The sequence below is a fragment of the Anopheles marshallii genome, chromosome X, assembly GCF_943734725.1.
Source record: "Anopheles marshallii chromosome X, idAnoMarsDA_429_01, whole genome shotgun sequence".
Classification (NCBI taxonomy): Eukaryota; Metazoa; Arthropoda; class Insecta; order Diptera; family Culicidae; genus Anopheles; species Anopheles marshallii.
This window is the reverse complement of record NC_071325.1, coordinates 5,702,864-5,723,722: the sequence shown is the minus strand read 5'-3', so window position 1 is coordinate 5,723,722 and position 20,859 is coordinate 5,702,864. Positions and strand designations below refer to the sequence as shown.

Here is a 20,859-nt window from a genome sequence, read left to right as displayed (position 1 = left end):
CGACTCATTTTTTTGTCTTCTCTTCTTGCTCCACCTCCTGTCTCGCTCGCACCTTCCTCCTGACACGGCACGTCATAGGGATACGGGCGCGCCCGTCTAGTCGGTACAACCTCGCCTATTTTGTCCGGTGCCGATGGACGACCCGCGAGACCTGGAGACTCCCGGTCGTGCTCTCACGCACACACGGCCGTAATGCTCGCTTTCGACGCGATATCTGTGTGCTATGGATACCGGTAAAACAAAAACCCTGCCCACGTCGCCGGCAAAAAGGAGCATTTTGCCAGGTACCGGAGGGGCCACACTCATATTCACACGGTACGTTTATATATGTGTGTGTGTGTTTGTGTGCGAGTCTGTATCGAAGATTCGGAGTCCTTTCCGATTATACGGCCTTCCAATGGGTACTTACCGATATTTTCCTGAGCAATTTGGGAGTTCTTTGCGTCGTTGTTGTGTCGCGTTCCTGGTTGATAGGGAGGACTGGCCGGTGGTGGATACGTTCCTGTTCCTTCCAACAACAACAACAAAATGAAGAGGAACGGACAATCCTCCGGTAGTGCGGGCTCTGCACCTTTAGAGCGCTTTGATGCAGAGGAGTCGGTCGAAAACCCCGGGAAGATCTCCCCTCCCCACCGACCGGTTGATTGCAGACAAACGGACTAGCACACACACACTGATTTATACTAGGCCGACGATTACCGACCGCCGTTCCGTTTACCGCAGAGACTTGTGCCGGGAACCTAGGAGACTCCGTTTTCAACGGCGGATAACGTTACGGGAGCAATAGCACCGTGGACAGCACGACACGAAACTTCACGTCACACTATACAATTCGCCACCGATGTACACGCGCGCGCACACACACATACACACATTCGCCTTCAAAAGCACGACGGTAGCGGGATAAAACAAAAACACAAACGCATACGCGTAGAGTTGCACGTAAATTCACATCCAAAATTCTTCGACTTCCGTGCCGTAGCAGACGCACGTAAGGAGCCCGAGATCCGCGACCCAACCAGCAAAACAACACGCACGGTGTAAAACAAAAACTCCCCCTAGAAACTAATGCCCGAAACACTACGCGCGGCGCGGTGCTGGTGTGTGGATCCGGATATTTGAGCAAAATAAAACCGACCACACTGCAATGTGTCCGCTAGGATCCGCTCTGTACCGTCGGTTCGGCGTAAAATAAATGTACCACGGCGAACAAGCGTGTGCCACTCTGACTCCGGGAAGCGTCGTCGCCAATGTGCCAACGGGTGCGCGCGCTCTTGTTCCGTTGCTGCTACTGCTGCTGCTCCCCGTTTGAATGTGTGCGAACGTACTGCTCCTGCCGGCATTCTATGGTGCGAGCGCGAACTCCTATCTTATTCCTGTCTAGCAGTCGGTCGATCCCGCACACACGTTCGCGAATGCGCGTGTCGCGCATGGAGCCGTACACAATACACGCAAACGAAGCAGCGCACCGGTATTGGCGGCAATGGGCACACCACGACGGGGCAAAATGTGTTTAGCTGCCAGATTCCTGCGTACTTTACGCGTTTGGTTTTGTGTGCGTGTGTTTGATTGTTTTTTTTTTGTATTCTTTGAGCGCTACACATGTCCAAACCTGCACATGAAACCGGAAGCTGTGAGTATGAGGTTGGGTCGGCGAAGAGCGAAACTCTCGATACCCGGAAGTTGTTGAAGAATTTGCTGTGGTTTTATTTGTAGAATTACTGTGAACATATGAAGATCTGCTATCACAAAGATATGATAATTTATCTCTCACACTTTTTTTTTACATCTCTCAATCTCTCTCTCTCGCTACACTTCTTATTCCAATGCTTGCTTCTAAAAGGACCTCTCTCGCACAACCATTTATATGGCGGTGTGAGTTGTTTTTTTTTTTAATAAATATGTTATAATTCTTATAGCATCTTAGTCCATAATCATGCAAAATTGGCTACGAATTAACGATACTTTAAATATAACAATTTATCGTAAAAAGCATCAGTAGTGATGCAACATTCTTGGACTTCTCCAGCGCTGGGTGAGTCGAAATACCTCTACATCCCTTTTACCCGTGCGCGGAAAATTGCATTGACCGGGAAAACAACACGCTCACCACTACACGCGCAATGCACTAAAGAAACGCGGTCAGACAAACCACCAACACTAGTGCAAAACCCGCCGTGAAAACAGGACTCGGACGATATCCTTTACCGTTCCGGTTACGCTGACACTCCCAACGTTTGCCGGCTAGGTATATGGGCGGACTGCACAAGCATGCCAATCCTGCTCCCGGAAGGGATATCCTCTCGTGGTGGTGGTGGGGATTTTACTATTCCTACGCTTTGTGCAAATGGTGTTGCCCAAATGATCTCAAGAGCCCGGAAATGAACGTGAAGATAGCGAATTCCAGCGAACTCTGCACATCTGCGGGCAGAACTTTGATGCCTATTGGGTTGTAGATGCGGGTGATCTGAGCAAAGTTGATTGCCAATTCTCAAGAATATCTTCAATATTAGCTAGAACTTTTACACAGCTACTAGAACACACCTCAGGAACTTCGGAAGAATTCAGAACTCTGCTCTAAAGTAGACATCGGAGGATGTGCAACATCGTAATGAAATATTCAATTTCTTGTTCTATTCTTTTCAAGCCTACAAAGGTGCAACCATTTAACTGCTGTTGGTTGGTTGGTGTTACTGCAGCCACCTCCAACTACTGGCTAGACTGTCAAAATAATTATTCAGTTGGGGAGCATTTTCCAAAGGGGTTAGAGATCTGGGTGGACTGAAACTGTATGGGGCGTGCGCGTCAGCACACGGGAAAGAATGGAAATGGTACCATCCACAGCGCTCTCCACGTAAGGAAGGGAGGCTTTGGTGAGGGCCTAATAGAGCAAAGTATCTAGCGTTGCATGTTATGAAATATAAAGAGTGCCTACTTAAAGAAAGAAGAGCTTTCATGGAACCATGTCCAAAACTGGTTCGCCAAAAGTTCGTCCAAACATCACCAACACCTGCACAACCAATAATTTACGCCAACGGCAAATGGCGGCAGGTATTGTTTATGTCTACCCGAACGCACCGTTCACCGCCTTGCCGATGGTAGAGCTTCGCTCAAATATGCACCGCAGCTTGCTTGGCCCACGGTGAGCTTGCTGGAGTGGGGCTTTATCCGTAAAGGAAGGGGAGGGAGAACTTTGGGAAAACACGGATGCGCAGTGTGGCTAAGGTTCGCCTGACTGTAAGGGAGCTGGCGCTTCTGTCAGTATACGGTGGTTCTATGTGTTCAATGACCCAGCCCAAGCATGAGCAGCTTTATAGTAGCAGCACACTAAGCAGTACACAAGCGCACATGCACACGCAGCCCCAAGTCCAGGGACGGGCACAACACCGGTGTGTACGTGCTAGTTCCCGCATACTTGAGTGCGGTCGGTATCCCTGACTCTCTCTGTGTGAATGTGCACGGTGCGAAAAGCTGAGCCCTGCTTGCCCAGGTTGTGAGTGTGCGTGATAGGGAGCGGTTGCTACCTCCCAGTTCTTTCAGCCCCACAGACTTCCACACAAAAAAAATCTAATAAACAAAGAGCAGATCCGCTAGCGTAGTGCCTGAGGTTAGCTACCACACGAGGACGAGCCTTAACTGGGTTGCTTGCAATGCGGAGGCTCTCTTATGCATCTTAATACACGTTCTTTCATAATAAAAACCGATAAACCGCATGCATTCCCACCTCATATACTACCGCGTAGGATGTAAATACATCAAGAAGTGCACCACGGAGCTGTGCGGACAATGTGTCGGACAACTACCTCGGAGAGGTTGTGAGAAGGAGTGATCTAGAATGATTTGAACACTTTCTTTGTTCAAATAGTGGGATTCGCCACCCTGACGAAGAAGGAAATCGTCAGCAGACGGTGAATTATAAATTATGTCTTATTTTTTCTTTGCTCTGCTCGCGGATGAGCTCCCTTTGTGTCTACTTGATCATGCCACGGCAAGACGACAAGATGTCCAAACAGCTCCCATCCAAGAAGTCTTCCGTATTTAACGACAAGGAATGGAACTGTCTAGCAGACAACTTTTCAGAGTGAAGTTGTGTAACAAAGAGAAGAATTCTTGCTTTTGTCACGATCTCGGTTGTTATCATTGTGTCTGGCTTTTCCACTACTCTTCGATTTGAGACAGTTCACGCAGCATTTTGACCAGACGACGAATTCGGATGATGTTGTTTAATAACGTTGAACGCTCTTGTTTTAGTTGTCTTGTGTGTTAATATTGTATAGAACCAACATACATATCTTTAACCTCCTTTCCTTCTCCTCTGCTATCTAGTTGCCCTCATCCGTTACGAAACATAGCAACGTCGTGAAACCTAACACACCTTTTCTCTAGTTCATATTTTTAACATCAATTTTAACAGAAAAAAACATGCAAACAAAACGTGTAGATAATCAAACGCATCAATCATGTAAATTCTAGTACACTGCTAAAACAGCACACATGGAATGGCCTGAGGATAACTATTACTCACATTCCTACCTTTTGCTCTAGAATGCTAACACACCTTCCCTTCCATTAGATATCGCATTATTGATACAAACTGGTTCGAATTTTACTGGTAAAAAAAGATCGTTGTTCTACAACTAACTGTGGCAGAACGAGGGTAATAATCTTGCTCGTTATCTTTTCATAGCCCGATCGTTTATAACCCTATCCCGCTCGCTCTGAGCACCGAAATAATCGTACTGGTAAAACAAACAATAGATATTACCGCATGAAATCTGTCATTACGTGTAGGATCGACTGAATGGTGCTGGTCTGTGATGGAGAGGCACAAATGGTACAGAAAAACACAACGCTTCCCCCCAACCTATTTGCGAACACTAGACAGTTTTCCACCTGTTAATAGTCGGGTTTGCATGCCCCACGGAGAAGGTGAGAGGTTTTTTTTGTATTTAGTAAAGCACACATTAATATTGAATTATTTGAAAGGTTGCCCCATTAATATACGTTTTGATTTGTACAGCACATCGTTGCGATTTGTTTTCTCTACTCTTCTACCTGCCCTACAGTTATCGGTACTTGCTGTGTATAAATATTGTTAAAAGCCTTATCAGAGACATGCTTGAATTCGCTCGTTTCGGGTACGCTCATTGCTCACTTCCCAGTGGTAATATAATAAATTAATTTAACTATAGTAAAAGTTTTCTTTGAATCAGCTAAATCAGGGTTCGGCATCGTCTTCATTTTTCGTTGTTTTCCATAAAATGTAGCTTGAATTGACTTATACATATCTTCAATGTTGACAAATCTTCTCAAAGAAACTCATTTAAAAAAAAATCAATCTAATTCCAGAGACACTAAATCAAAAGCTTATTCACTTATAATTAAAAATAACAATTTACGGGATTTACACTCTGTAACATAGCCGACAATGTATAACTCATATTTCGAACGTTTTCAGAACCAGAACGAATAGCCAAGCGTATCACTGAATAGCTCTGTAACACTTATAATGATATTAATCCCTGATCTAATTTCGAAGATGAATAGTAAAATATGTAACAATGAGGGGGAAGAAAAGACTAACAAGATTATTCATATTTTGATCATTGGAAATTGTTAAAACTATACTAAATTAATAAAGAAAAAATTTCCTGTACGATGTACGATGTAATAGATAATTAGTTACTCCTTTTCAGGGTGTATTAAACTTATTTTTGGATCATTTGGTGCACAGTAGATTTATTATTTATAATATTAGGTAATCTGAAAATGTTCTTTCTACTGAAAACAATTAGCTAAACAAAAAACGTGTTAATATAAATTAATAAGTGACCATACGGCCTTTGGCCGTCATAATGGAAATAAAAAAAAAAAAAAAAAATAAATTAATAAGTGTACATGACAAGAACTGCCTCCCGGCTTGCTATCCTTCTAGTTCACCGTGTAGGACGACACGATCCACGCGCCCATTACGTCTGCTACTTGAAATATCCAACGAGAATGTGTTTCAGCAAAAACAGCACGAGCACTCGAAAGATAATCTTCGAGATGTCCGGCCAATATCAGTCACCCTTGCGGCTTTGGTTGCTGCTGCCTGCGCCGGCATTAACCACATCCAGCACCAGATCGCTACCGTACGACCACACGAGCGGTTCCTGGAACTTGTCCAGATGCACCAAATTTTTGTAATGATGCAGGGCCGGATGATCGATGTACGCATCGCAACCGTAGCACCATACGGACAGATCGGTAAAGCTAAGGGCCAGCGGATGGTCCGCAGTTTCGGTACCGTGCTGCAGCATATGCTCCTGCACGTACCGGCCACAGTACACACCGTAGCACAGCAAACAGATCCAATTTTCCACCTCCGCACCACAATCACTGCACGGTGTTTGTGTGTCGATGGCTGATTGGGGAAGAAAAAAAGGACAATAAATCAATTTGCTTGCCTACAGTGAACAAACACACAAAGGAATTAAACAATCTTCTCTTACCTGACGGAGCAGTTTCCGGTCGTAGCAGCTTCAGGTGTGGACAGTTTTTGCGCGGTATAACAGCAAACATTTCTTCGTTTTGTAATGCCTAAACCAAAGAAGGAAGGAAATTAGTTTCGACGCATGAAAACCCGTGTGACACCGTGTTGCGTATTACCTCTAGATTTGCTTCCAAAAAGTCGGTTAACGTTGGTCCACGCTTTTGAACCGCTCCGGAGGGTTCACCGGAACCTGACCCTGCCGCATCCGATGCGGATGAGGAGGAAGGAGTTGAGGAGGATTGAGTTGCCTGTTTGGAAGATTCCGCATCATTCAAACTCATCGAGTCAAGCGCGTCAATCAATTCGCCGGTGTGCTCCATGCTGCCCGTCAGACGCTGACAGCTTGGTAGCTTCTTGTTGAAGCACAGCGATCGCCAATACTTTTGCTGCACCGTTAGTACGCTTCGCAGCGTTTCGAAGCAGGATGAATTTGGACCGGTAGTGGTACGTGAGCTTCCGGGAAGGAGCATCGGTAATGGATCGCCCAACAGCGCCTTCGTGCACATGGCCATCGCGTGCGAAATGGAGTTGACGTTGTAACCGCCCTCGAGGCACACCACTATTCGTCCGCCTGCCAGCGAGGACAGCCAATGGGTAAAGTGACCGTACGCTTCCGGTGTAACGCGGCATCCACCGAGCGGATCACCGATGGCCGCATCGAAACCGGCCGACACGAGCACCAGCTCCGGATCGAACTCGTACGCTATCGGGAGTATGACCGAGTGGAACGCTGCCACGTACTCTGGGTCGCCCATACCCTTTCGGTTCCAGGGAATGTTTACGTTGAATCCTTCGCCCGGTCCGCTTCCCACAACAGTGTAGTTCGCGTCGGTGCTGTTCGGGAAGAACGACCCGTTGTCGTACCGGTGCACGGATATGTACAGCACGCGCGGATCATTCTCGAAGATGTGCTGCGTACCGTTACCATGGTGGACGTCCCAGTCAACGATCAACACCCGGCGCAACCCGTAATGCTCCACGGCCTGTCGGGCCGCTACGGCAATGTTGTTGAAAATGCAAAAACCGTGCGGTGTGTCCGGTTCGGCATGGTGCCCGGGCGGACGTACGATACACACGCCGGACCGTACCCGTCCACTGAGCACCTCGGACACAACTTCCAGCACGGAGCCGGTCGCCATACGGGCGCTAGCGTTCGTGCTCGGATGGAAGTAGATCGAGTTGTACTGGTCGGCGGTTTGTTTCATCGAGCCCGACGATTCGCACAGCTGCTCGATCAACTGGATGTGCTTCGGATCGTGCACCAGGCATAGTTCCTCGTTCGTGGCCGGTCGTCCGGCAACCCGCTGCATGCGCTTTGCCAGTTGGTAGTCGATCGACAGCCGCTGCATTATCTTTGCGATGCGTTCCGGTTGCTCCGGGTGCCACTTTTCCTGGCTGTTTCGATGCTCCAGCATTAACTCGTCGTACACGAAACAAACGCGGTTCGGCGGTACGGTCAGGTCCGTGTTGATGCGCAACCGTTGCAGATGCTCCCGAAAGCGTGTACGCTCCTCATCCGACTGTACCGGATAGCAGTTGCGCGTCTCGTATTGTCCCGGCTGGACCGGTGGTTCCGGTGGAATGTAGGATTTGATCACTTTGTGGAAATTATCCTGCGGATTGGTATTGTTGTAATCCTCCAGGCTGCAATGGAAAAAGAGTATAAAATCAATCTCACACAAGAGAATAACACTTACCAACTTACTTACTCGTAAAGTTCATAAAACTGAAGACACTTCCAGTACTTTCGGTGGCTGGAGATACAGTTCAGGATGGACGTTTGCATGCTTTCCGATGGTGGTTGTAGCTTTTCCACCAGAGTAGGGCACGGATCACCCAGCAGTGTTTTAAGCGTGAGTGTGCATCCTTCGGCCAGGGATTCGAGACAGTAACCACCCTCCATCACGACCGCCACACGTCCCTGTGCCAGCGAGAGCAAGGGGCTAAGCAGGTGCGAATAGAATGCTGGCGTTATTTCCATACAACCCTAGCGGAAAAGTAGCGGAGAAACATTAGTTTAAAATTCGTCACTGGTATGAGGTTTGGTTATATTGCCGGTAGTTGTTTTTGGATTAAAGGAACATTGAAAAATTAGAAGGATTACAGAACAGAAAACATGCACCTGTGCCTAACGATTATGATTCCAGAGTCTTTTTCATGACGTCTTCAATGGGCGTCTACCGCAATTATTTTATTGGAAGTATTGCAATGCGAAAATATATAAATTTAATAGTACATCAAGAAATGTAAAAGAAAAACATATTATAATTGAAGATTTCATAGGACTTTCTTAGGAGTACGAAGTGCTTTGCTATCTTTTACTTGAACAGGTTGGTTTTTGGAAATTTCAATTTATCAGAAGAAGAAGAACTCTTAAAATAAAAACAAGCGGTTTTGAACTGCTAATTTGTTAAAAAATCTACTAGCTCTCTGCAGATGCTGGTAAATTATGTACTGAATTTGGTTAATAATTTGTACTTTGTAGTGCATCATTTACATTCGACAAGAAATCATTTCAATTATTTTGCTAGCAAAATTAGCATTTTCTAGTAAAAACTTTAGTAAAATAGCATGCAGCCATGTGTTAGATAAAAATACGACCAACTATTATTATCGTGCCAGCCGTGATGGTGTGTGCCGGGTTTGTTATCGTATGTAGACACGACAATGAAACAAAAATGCCTGTAGTATACGACCCTTTAAAGCGCTACCTTTTCGTCGCCCAGCGCAGAATCATAACCAGCCGACACGATAATCAGTTCAGGATTGAACTTGCGTACGTAATAAAAGTGACAGGTTTAAAATCAGGGGGAAAAAAGCACACAGGACAGATACGGGAAGTGGAAAAGAAATAAAAGAAAAGAAATGGAAGAAAACAAAACAGATTAGTTAACGGGTATATGTAACGACAAACACACCTCTGGACATCCGTACGCAGCATCGTAGCCAGCTGATATTATTATCAGCTCCGGTTGGAACTGGAAATAATGACGTGGAAAAGAGAAAGAAATTTATGATCGAACTAGAACCAAACAAGAAAAATAGATAGCGTGAGTGTGCATCCTTCGGCCAGGGATTCGAGAACCATCGAGAACAGACAATCATTAAAAGTTGATGGTGGTTTCGGAGCAGACACTTTAGGTGATAACGGTTGAGAGTTGCACTGTAATGCTGTAATGTAGATTAGACATAACCGGACGGTCCTTCCCTACCAGTACAAGCTTTACTTCCAGAAAGTGTCGCATTCTTCTTTGGTGCTGTTTTTTTAAGGGGAACCTGCTCCTTGTTAAAATATTTACCTCTGCTGCTACCGGTAGTAAAATTTGCTGCCAGATGGCAAGATAATCTCCATTCGTCATGCCGATCTTGTTGAGCGGTACGTTAAAGTTGTATCCCTCACCCTTACCCTCTCCAATGTAGTCGAAGTCGGATTCGCGGAGGTTGGGCCAAAACGTGCCATGCTCGTAGCGATGGATGGAGAAGTACAACACTCTAAACATAATTTTGAAAACAGTTAGTAAAACAATGCAAAAACGACCGAGTGCACTAACAATACTAACCTGGGATCGGAGTAGAACATCCGTTGCGTTCCCTGACCGTGGTGAACGTCCCAGTCAACGATCAGTACCTTACGCGCACCGAGATGATCTAGTGCGTGCTGGGCCGCAATGGCGACATTATTGAAGAAGCAGTAGCCATTGTATTCTGCCGTCATGGCGTGATGACCCGGTGGTCGCAGGATGGCCATCCCGTTCTGCACCGTACCATTCCACACGTTTTCGACGAGCTGTATTGTACTACCGACCGAAAGCACACTCGTCTCATATGACGACTACGGGGAGAAAAGGCATCACGAGCAAATGAATGTTAACCCACATCTTCGGCAGCCAGGGAGGTGTTTTACCTTAAACACTTACCGGATGGATGAAGATTGCGTCGTACTGGGAGCTTAATCGCTCCAGAGCTGTCTCATCCTGCGAACCGTGTGTTTTCGCCAGTATCTCTATCTGTTCCTCCGTATGCTTGGTCAATATCTCCGCTCTTGTGGCCGGTCGCGGCGCTATAAACTGGCACCGTTCCACCAGCTGTCCCATCGCGAGACGCTCCATTACGCGCAGATATCGCTCGGGACATTCCGGGTAGTTGCTGTCCCACAGACAGCGGTGCAGTGCAAAACGATCGTCGTACAAAATGCCGGTCGAACCGCGCTCAACGCTCGCTATGCTTTGCGCATTGTGGAAGATGTCCTTCAGCTGGACATCGGTAAAGTCAGAGCTGTGCGGCTGATCGGTACCGTTCGCGGACATCCTGAGCTTACCCTGCTTCTTCGCTTCCGCTATGCTAACCTTGCCAGCCGTCCGGTACCCACCGAAAAACTTAGCCCGTCGCTCTTCCTTTTCCGCCTCGATTGCTGCCTGTTGTGCACGTGTCCGTATCTTCGACTGCTTAACGCTGTTGCGTGTTACCACGTTGGGGTTCTAAAACAGAAATCGTCAACAGATATTACTTTTTCCATCAACTAGGAACACGTTTTCAAGGGTTTCAAGGGAAGGAAGGAAGTTTTCAAGGATGGAAGGCGAAACAAAGGCGAGTAAATTTTAATTTATCCAAAACAGAACCACCAGCAACTGTGATTGCAGGCGGAATATTCACAAACTCACACCTGTTTCGAACCTCCCAACACTTTTTTTCTGGCGCGTTGGAACACACCGCTGATTTCGATCGTTTCGCGACGGGCTATTAAAGCATATTGATTTTGTTGCCACTGCTACGTAGTGTTTTTAATTTGGACAACTGTCTGATAAGACGCCCTAGACTCGCGTCCTCTGCTTTCGTACCGCCTCCGTCTTTCGCAGCCCTGAATGACCTGCTTATCGATTTAATCCAGTGCTTTTCAACTCTGTACACCTTAAACAACCCGGTGGCAAGTGTGCTGCTATTATATCTCTATATGCAATTTTTTGTCTTACGTTGAAGTATTGCAGCTGTTGCACTCGCAATGTTTAATAGAAAATTATGGAAACAATTATAGAATTCTGATTGTGTAAGTATACTGATTTAAGCTTTTTACGCCTTTGCGCTACCGGAATAGGTAGTTTGAATACCACTGTCGAGAAGAGATTCCAAATAGACCGCAAGATTATGTTTTGTTTGGAGCACACGTTAATTACACTGCGATAGAATGTTCGGGCGGGAACCTATAAACCCTTGCTGAACGTTCTATGTGGGACAAACGTTATGTGGACAACGTTCTAGGTGGCTGAAACAAAATATTGTCCTACTTCTTCACATACGAAGGTCAATTACCGAATTGTACGGCATTCGATATAATTTATGTATTCTCCTCATTAATGTTAATGATTTCTATCGATTATAGAGCTAAAAGTGACACACTGCAATGATTTTGTTGGTGCCAAATTAAAACAAAACACCCACCAATGGAACGAATTACCACAAGATAAGGAGATTAACAACAACCGTTCGAGAGTGTGTCGCATTTTATCATCGTTTGTAGCTTTCTTTACTTACCATTTCTTGATCGTGTTGCTTCACAAATTGATTGTTGGTGGATAGCTGAAGATTTTTTGCGCACAATTTCTCTTTAAGCTGTTTCTATTAGAGTTGGTATTTTCATACACGTTACCGCAGCGGGAATGCTTTCAGTTGATTGATACACAGAGGTTAACGAATATGCCTCCTTTGTCGTAAATCAAACTAACAGCAGAGCAGCAGCAAATAGTTCGATGGTTGCTTGTTCGGTTTGTGAGTTTTTGATTTTATAACAGCTTCTTGCTCACGGTCAACTCCACACTGTCGGATTTGGGTGCTATCTGTCGTCCGTCCTTCCTACTTTTAGGGCTGCGATGGTCGCTAGAACAAAGGAAAATAAAAAACAACCCCCGCCAACGGAGTGCGCTGCGATTACTTCATCGTTTCCTTTTATGTAAGCGCCTGGGTACGTTTGCCTGGGTGGGTGAAGCTGGCCCGAACGCATTGGATAAATATGTCGCAGAAAACCCGGCAGAAAACCCACGCAAAAAATGAGCGAACGCACCAAAAACCCCCCGAAGCGTAACCCACTTACCTGTGAAGCACTCAAGCAGCAGCTGGACGGTTTTCTTGGCATCATGGAAGCAAATAGGCAAATAGGCGCCTAACAAAACCGCACCTGTGTCGGGTTGTGGGCAATAGTTTAGTGACTCCTGATAGAGTTGACACTTGTTTCGCTTTAGTAGACCAACAAGAATATTAGCTCAAGCAACCAGGAACACTACCGTTCTAAATCACCATACACCAAACAGCCATATAAACTCACAAAACCACATCAATTGTAAACAAAATGTTGTTAGATTAGCTGGCAAATTTACAACACCGTTGTGTCTCAATGTAAAATTATATTCGGAAGGGTAAATTTACTCTGCTAAAAACACCCAGCACAGTAACGCGCTACCTAGCGCGAAAGATAAATGCGAATGAAGAAAGGATACAAATAACTGAACTAGCCAAGTCGAGTAGTGCAAGTGCTCGAACAGCACGACCTCCAACCAACACAAAGATAAAATAGGTTGAATTGGTAGCCATATTGGATTGTTGGCTGTCACAATTTAACTTTAGCTGAAACCACGAACAAAGTCGTTGAAAAATGTACACAACTTCCAAATTGCTTACGAAAATAAGATTTGTCCCGAAGTGGATATATGTAATTAATGTCATATGTCGCTTTGAATTGCAAGATATATTTGGTTACATATTTCAATGAAGAGATCATGATAACGTTGGCAAAGGAAATAGTTAGCGGAAACGGTTTCCGTTGCATTTGATGAAAATCCGATTCCAAATTCTCCAAATGTTGCCAACCTAATTCTTTTGAATGAAGAAACAATTCTAACGGCTAATTAATCGAGCTAGTATTTCTCATAATAATTCAAAGATCAATTTATTAACGCAAACATCTCGCAATAAGCACACGCAGTCTTGTGTAAAATAAAAAAAAATCCTGAGTCAATTGCAATTGTTAAACACTCTAAATGGCATCCATTAGTTTCTTTCTGCTTCCTTCCATCAGCGGGATTAAATCGCACTCGAACGTTTGCCGAAAACAATCGAGAAACTCTCCAGTAACGCTCTCAACCCCTAAATCCGAACGGTTTAGTTCCTGTGCGATCGAGGTGACCGATTTGCCGACCAATCCACACGGTACGATGTGCCGGAACCAGCTAAGATCAATGTTACAGTTTAACGCCAATCCGTGGGTTGTTACGTACCGGCTTGCGTGGATCCCTAGCGCACAGATTTTCCTGTCGTCGATCCATACACCCGTGTCGGCAGTAGTTTGGGCCCGTAAACCGTACCGCCTGCACAGCTCGATAATAGTTCGCTCGAGATGACAGACATACCAGCGGACACTTGGTTGAAAGTGCTTAAGGTCGAGAATAGGATACGCGACGAGTTGTCCCGGTCCGTGGAATGTTATCAATCCACCCCGATTTGTGCGCACAAAGTCGGCACCTAGTGTGCGTATTCGTTGTTCCTCCGCTTCGTCGTATTCGCGCGTTCGTATACCGATGGTGTAAACCGGATCGTGCTCGGTTAGGATGAGAACATTGCGATAGGGTGGCGATCGAACGTTCAAGTCGTTCGGTGGATGTTTGGCCTGCTGGAGTAACTGGTTTGCGATGGTTTGTTGAAGCTTTAATGCTCGCTGGTAAGGAAGTCTTCCGGCCCGCAGGATATGTACTAGACGAGACATGGTGTGAAGGAGGTGGAGATGTATGATGTTGGCTACAGCTTAGCCGGCTACTGTTTATAGACGTTATTGTTAATATTCAGCGGTAACTTCTCGACGTCTGCAACCTGCTGTGGAATGTTTCTCGGCACTACTGTTGCCTTGTCTTCTTCTTCAAGCACGTTGTTTTCAACATTATTTTTTCCACTTTGCTTTTCTGCTAGACAAAGGTACAGCTTCTGGCCTATCTGTAATCGAAAGGAGAACAACGAAAACAAACGAGATTACATCAAACTATTGAGAGCAAAACATCTGTCGACGCTAAGCTTGCGTCATTTCTGACACTTCTGCAGCTCTGCAATCGGCAGTGGAATGTCTGAATAAAATAAAATCTAAACGAAGTGATTATGTTACGAAACATACATAAACATCGATGGCTGCGTAGAGTTTCTGATCGGCCGACAGTGGAAAAAAATTCCATTGGCTTGTCCGTACATTTCTGTTCTTGTTTATGCGTAGTTTCAGCACTTGCTCCACCAGCCGGGCTAGACTCCAGCGACCGGTCGATTCATTAAGTTGGTTGTACCACTGACCCAGATCCACGCATCGTGCTATCATCCGATCGGCGTTCACCTCCGGGAAGTCGCGTGCCAACTTCCGTATATCGTTCTTGATATTGACGCCATGCAGTACCACCCGCGGGTGATATAACAGCTCCGTCAGCGCTGCCGGTACTCGTTTTAGGCGGCAAATTTGCAGCAACAGACAACTATCTGTTTTACCACAGAGCTGCATTAAAGCCGTACGTCCTGGGCCATTCTTAAAGTCCATCGGCCACTCCAAATCGAACGCTATTGGGATGTCCTGGTCGGTTGATTCACTCAAAAGCTGCTTTAACAACTTATTGCTCTTGAACGCAATGTCCGGCAGGGTATGGCAATAGTCGATCGCTCCAGTGTATTCGATGAATGGAAGATCATTCTGCACAATAGGTTCTGTCTTCTCCTCCGATGGAAACACGAAATTACTGCGTAAGCGTCGTTTCGATGGTTCGCCATCCGTTTCTGGAGCTTTGCTTGTTGTTGCAGCTTGTGTGTCTTTTTCAGTGCTCCCTTCCGTTGCCTTGCGTTTTTGGGTTTTGATCATCCAAAGCGGTAAGTTTAGTTCGTTCGACATTTTCGTAGAATCTATTGACGCTTGTTCTTACCTTCTAGCAAACGGTGGCTTATGTTTTTTCACGCTAAAGAAGTCAAAGATACAACATTAACGAAAGTGCTGTTATAAAAGTTAGGCTTACATTGTTTTACCTTCGTATTTCCTTTATATCAGCGTCTCTTCGATTGCTTCAAGACCGAAAATGTCGTTTATATTCAAGACCCAGTAATTCCTTGAATTCAACCGAGTGACAGCTACCGGTAGACGCTGTTATGGCATGGTGTTGTGAGTTGTGTGCATTGTAAGGCTTAAGCACCGTTGACACGATGAAATCGAGTGTTAATTAATACTCAGAAATAATATCGCCATGGAAAAAAACGGAAATAATTGAATAGTTGTTTTACTTGTTCCTACACGCAGAACAGCTGTTCCAACACCAATGTTTTTTTTTATTAATTTATTTATTTATTTTATGAATAGCAGTAAAATTATCAGTATTTATCATGTGCTTCATAACGTGGAAATAAGTATTCGACTCCTTAATACGATGTATAATCGATGTTTTAGATTTCAGATTTCTCTGGAACGCATTAACCGCATATCTCGGGTATTGACAGTACTTTCATTTTTATTTTGTTTCCCTCCATGACTACACTTTGCCCATAGTGTCATGTCAAATTTTTGTCCAGGGTAGCTTCAAATCCTATGGGAGGGGAACCGAACGACAGATGACAGATGATTATGGGAGGGTTTTTTGTGGTGTTGTGAATCAACTCTTCCCAATTAGATAAGAATTAGAACATTTTCAGAGCTGCTGTTAAAGAACAGTAAGCAAGTTTGATAAGTTTCTGTAGATATTGTGTTAGGTGATACAGTGTAAAATGTCGCTTCTTTGTAATACTGGTGACTGGTTTACGTTAGGGCAGGGAAATGCCTTTAGGTAACGTATGTCCAACAAGCAGTTACCATGTCAAAATGCTAATGAAATTTGTTAACATATTCAGGAAAATGGAACTTTATAACATGGAATGGCCGGCCAGTATAAATCTAGAATGCATGGTAGTGCATGCAGCTCCGTACGGTGGCCCGATTGCTGTTGTGAAAGATCCAAAGCTGTTCATCAAATTGGACGGTGGGACTAGCACAAGACCCATCATTAGGGTGTTTAACTGTGTGGGCAAATTAATATCATCAATTAATGTAATGTACAATGAAGAAAGCAATTCGCTGCACATTCTCATTGAATGTTAAACCTATCGCATTAACCTTCCGTTTTGTAGTGGGATTGCGGTAATCTCGTCACCTTGGGTTGGTCTGACTCGGAAGAATTGATCGGTGTGCAGGATGACGGTACCATCTTCATACACGACATGTTTGGGAACTTTGTGCACAAGTTCAGCGTTGGAAAGGATGTGACGGATGTGGCGGATGCAAAAATATTCACTTCCGCGTCCGGTACCGGTGTGGCTGTCATGACATCTGGCTTTAAAATCTATATCTTGAACAACATAAAGGACCCAAAATCTCGTCCGCTGTCTGAGCTGCTGAGTAATTCATTCGCGTTTTTCTTTAACGAACGTGACATTATTTCTATATAGTTTTTTCTTGTTATTCTTGCAGATCTTACAACTAATCTTACTTGCTGGGAAATGGTTTGTAAAGATCGTACGACTAGCTGTTTGCTAGCGGTTGGAAATGAAATTACCATTGTGCGACATGGGGACAACGTTTTCACCAACCACACACTAACAATGAGGAACGACTTCCAGTCGATAAGCTTACTGTCCGTTTCGTTTGATCATGAACATGTTGCCCTACTCACCAATACCGGTTGCCTATGGATGGGTTCTTGGGATCTAAAGCACAAGTACTGTGAGTTCGTAACGGGCCGGCAGGAAAAAGCGAACCAACTGGTGTGGTGTATCGACGGAACCCCCAAGTATGAATCGCAAGCGGTGATTGTGAGCTATATGAACCTGATACTGATCGTTGGTGCGACCGGTGAGTCGAGCGTTTACACTTATGACTCACCAATGACGCTCATCCCGGAGATGGATTGTGTACGGGTCCTGACGAACTACTACCATGAGCTCGTCCAGAAGGTACCGCCCAGTACGAGCAAAATATTCGGCATCAACATCTCCGAACCGGCGAGCTTTCTGTTTGAGGCGCATCGAAAGTTCCAGGATCGCAGTCATCAGTCGGACGAGTATCTGTGCCTGATCCAGAACAAACTGCCTTCAGCGGTCGCGGACTGTATCGAGGCGGCGGGGCATGAGTTCGATCCAAACACACAGAAAAGTCTGATCCGTGCGGCGTATTTTGGCAAAAGCTTCATCGCCGGGTACAATTGCAGCGAGTACATCACGATGTGCAAAACGCTGAAGGTGTTGAACGTGTTGCGTGACCGTGACGTTGGCATACCGATCACGATACAGCAGTAAGTATTTGTGAAATTTAAATGTTAACGGAGGATAAATGTTGTTTTTTTGTTATGTAATAGGTTCAACCATCTGCAACCGGTTGTTATTTTGGATCGTTTAGTATTTCGAAAGTACTACGGTTTGTCTATACACATTGCAAAATATATGAAGCTACAAGAAACCCGCATATTAGAGCATTGGGCATTCCAGAAAATTATCCACGATAAAAGTATGTACCCGAAGGAACTAAACATTCCCGTCAGAAATGTACTGATTCCAAAACGTATCCCTCTCTTTCATTGCAGATGACGATGAGATTGCTCGTAAAATAGCAGCAAAATTTTCCAGTGCGGGTCTCCGGGAACCGATGTCGTACGCTAACGTGGCTGATAAAGCGCAACAAATCGGGAAAACCAAGCTTGCTATTACGGTGTGCATTATCCATAAGCGAAACTATTGCGAACTGATTGTAGCAAACTTTTCGTTTTCCCATTCTGCAGCTACTCGAACTGGAGACGAAAAAAAAGCTACAGGTGCCGCTGCTGCTGAAGCTAGGTGCGAGCGAGAAAGCGTTAATTGCCGCCACACAATCCGGTGATATCGATCTCATCTACATGGCGATACTGGAGATGAAGAACACGTCCGCACTCGCCAAGTTCCACATGACGATCCGTCGTTACCCGTTGGCCCAAAATCTGTACAAAAAGTACTGTCAGCTGAACAGCCTTTCGACGCTGAAAGACATACATTCCCAGGAGGATGATTTCCTGTCGCAGGCAGAGCTGGCGCTCCGAGAAGCGCTACAGCTCGGCAATCTGGACGCTTCGATACCGGGCATCAGCGGCAACTACCGGAAGGCCGGAAAAGCGATCGAAGCCGACTTGGCGGATGAAACGAAGAAGCTGATCCGGCACCAGAAGCTGCTGCAGGACAAGTATCAGAAGGATTTCTTCGGGTTGCCGCTGCACGCGATGGTACGGAAGTTACTGCAGCTCGGCGATCAGCGTTACGCCGAAAAGCTAAAAAGCGAATTCAAGATGTCCGATCGGCGGTACTGGTGGGTACGGGTGCAAACGTACGCCGACAACTACCAGTGGGAAGAGCTGGAGAAGTTTTCGAAAGCGAAGAAAAGCGTTATCGGATACGAACCGTTCGTTGAGGTGTGCCTATCGAAAATGAATGTATCAGAGGCGAAAAAGTACCTCCCGAGGTGTACCGAGGAAAACAAACTGAAGTGGTATTTAAGGGCAGGGTAAGGCATACTCATTTGATGCCGCTTAACGTAAACAAACTGTAATTTATGATTTTATTTCTTCCTTTTAAGCTGTTATGCGGATGCAGCCACCATTGCGTTCATGCAGAAGGATATCGATAGCTTGCTGAAGATACACGACCACTGCAACGATTCTGCCCTAATGGCAACGGTCGAGAACATGATCGGGCAACTGTCGAGCAAGAAATGATGCTTAAAACAAAAGCTGTGAACAGCGCGTGTCGATGAAACTATTCTTTCGCTCGAATTTAACTGTTTAAACACGCAGTGTTTTCACACGCTGAGCAAAGCGAGCCGAAGTTGACCGGGTTTGGGTAAGTGACCAATAAGTGAAATATTACGTACGATCATACATGTTTATCATTTGACTGTTTCTCTCCACGTTTCGGACTTGAGTTACCTCATTACCGCAACGGATGGGAACTGCTTGTGTCGAGAACGTTCCTACGAGCACAATCATCATGCTTTCTCATTTCGCTAGGCCCGATTGTTAGTTAGAGAGAGAGCGAGAAAGCTTGGCGACTTTGCTCGTGGAGTTCTATCGAACTTCGCATAGCCTATAGATAGAGCGAGGGAAAGAAAGTTCTAAAAGCGAGATGAACTCTTCTCCGCGTACCATATACATCGTACTTGAAACTACATACAACGGCGAGTGAAGTTCGCAGAGTAACCAAGCAAAGTTCGATACATGCAGAGAAATAGTTACTAGTTATGTACAACTCACTTACTCTGTCGCCATTAAAGCGTTAAGGTTTAAAAGAAATTACCATTGTGTTTACTATGTGATCGGTTGGAGCTAAAGATAAATAAAATTTATTCTACCATTAAGCTATATACACAATATTAAAAATTATTATTAAAATTAAAATTAAAATTAAATTACGGCCCATTAAAATACCCCTCGTTATAATACACCTTTTGTAAACAGAAGTGATGAAAATTACCACCCATACTGTAGAGTGTAGATACTCAACAATTCCCCCCTGTAATAAACGTTGTCATCTGTAGCAATTCTTTTCGGTCTTTATTTATCCTTATGCATTTTTTTAAATGTAGAAGCAAAATGGAGAAAGTAATGGGGAACCTTTCTGTTAGTTACTTGCGAGCAGATACTTGAAGATGCTACCATTATCCAATACTTCTTAATTGAGGAGATAGCATAGAAGCTTTGCATGTTGTTTACAGTTCGCTTAAAAGCAAAGCTTTTCTCCTAATTTTCTTTATAATTTTATCAGCACAAAGGTAAAATAAATAATTTAAGCAAAGGTAGTGGAGACGGTGGAGACGCCCAGTACTTTGTGGATGTTTGCTTAAAATGCGTTCCAGCGTTCCTGGTGCTTACGATTAAACTAAATCGCACTAACCTCTTTTGAAGAAAACAAAAACATGGTTGTTGTTGTTTTTCGCAGCAGAGCTGCCTTTTATTGACATCAAGATTTAAGAAACAATGTTTGCACATATATTTATAGCTTGTTGTCGCTTTTAACACTGAAACTGCCGGGCCAGTCGCATTGCCAGTTCCTGGTTTAAAAACCACTCGGTAGTTCGAGTGCTAATCGCTACAAGCAAATACAATTATATCATTTTTTTTGTACGTTGTTTTTTGTTCGCTTTAAAAAAACAGCTAGAATTACTAGAGTTTAACTTGCCGTACACGACGACGGTACAATGAGTGTAAAGTGTTATGTGCACCAAGAAGTACATATTTTAAAAACCACCACCGACATTGTTGAGAAAGAAAATCAAT

The 20,859-nt window shown here is 44.7% G+C and overlaps 3 protein-coding genes across 3 annotated transcripts; 1 reads left to right on the top strand and 2 right to left on the bottom strand.

Annotated features, from left to right (window-relative positions):
• Positions 1–6,062: 6,062 nt before the first annotated feature.
• LOC128718257 (histone deacetylase 6) lies at positions 6,063–14,285 on the bottom strand. The gene is made up of 10 exons (XM_053811914.1): positions 14,099–14,285; positions 13,943–14,004; positions 10,453–11,013; positions 10,096–10,367; positions 9,835–10,027; positions 9,454–9,513; positions 8,245–8,522; positions 6,652–8,179; positions 6,495–6,582; positions 6,063–6,406 (listed from the first exon to the last, which is right to left on the bottom strand). The coding sequence occupies exons 1-10, from the start codon at positions 14,283–14,285 to the stop codon at positions 6,063–6,065; spliced, it is 3,573 nt and encodes a 1,190-aa protein (XP_053667889.1).
• A 32-nt stretch (positions 14,286–14,317) lies between these two features.
• LOC128718236 (3'-5' exonuclease) lies at positions 14,318–15,437 on the bottom strand. Its single transcript, XM_053811900.1, is given in 2 exon segments — positions 14,318–14,509; positions 14,685–15,437. Coding segments are annotated over 2 exon segments (945 nt in total).
• Positions 15,438–16,297: 860 nt separating this feature from the next.
• Positions 16,298–19,302, top strand: LOC128709131 (vacuolar protein sorting-associated protein 16 homolog). Its single transcript, XM_053804119.1, has 8 exons — positions 16,298–16,356; positions 16,421–16,616; positions 16,697–16,964; positions 17,037–17,856; positions 17,920–18,068; positions 18,145–18,269; positions 18,340–19,091; positions 19,164–19,302. Exons 1-8 carry the CDS (start codon positions 16,298–16,300, stop codon positions 19,300–19,302), a joined length of 2,508 nt encoding a protein of 835 aa, XP_053660094.1.
• Positions 19,303–20,859: the final 1,557 nt, after the last annotated feature.

Bases quoted from the DNA above. Each gene is read 5' to 3' on its own strand.
- LOC128718257 (XM_053811914.1), bottom strand. From the start codon at position 14,285: ATGTCTCGTCTAGTACATATCCTGCGGGCCGGAAGACTTCCTTACCAG. The intron at 6,583-6,651 runs GTAATACGCAAC...TCTTTGGTTTAG, and splicing joins TTTTGGAAGCAAATCTAGAG to GCATTACAAAACGAAGAAAT. The intron at 6,407-6,494 runs GTAAGAGAAGAT...TTCCCCAATCAG, and splicing joins ACCGGAAACTGCTCCGTCAG to CCATCGACACACAAACACCG.
- LOC128709131 (XM_053804119.1), top strand. From the start codon at position 16,298: ATGTCGCTTCTTTGTAATACTGGTGACTGGTTTACGTTAGGGCAGGGA. The intron at 16,617-16,696 runs GTAATGTACAAT...TCCGTTTTGTAG, and splicing joins AATTAATATCATCAATTAAT to TGGGATTGCGGTAATCTCGT. The intron at 17,857-17,919 runs GTAAGTATTTGT...GTTATGTAATAG, and splicing joins ATACCGATCACGATACAGCA to GTTCAACCATCTGCAACCGG.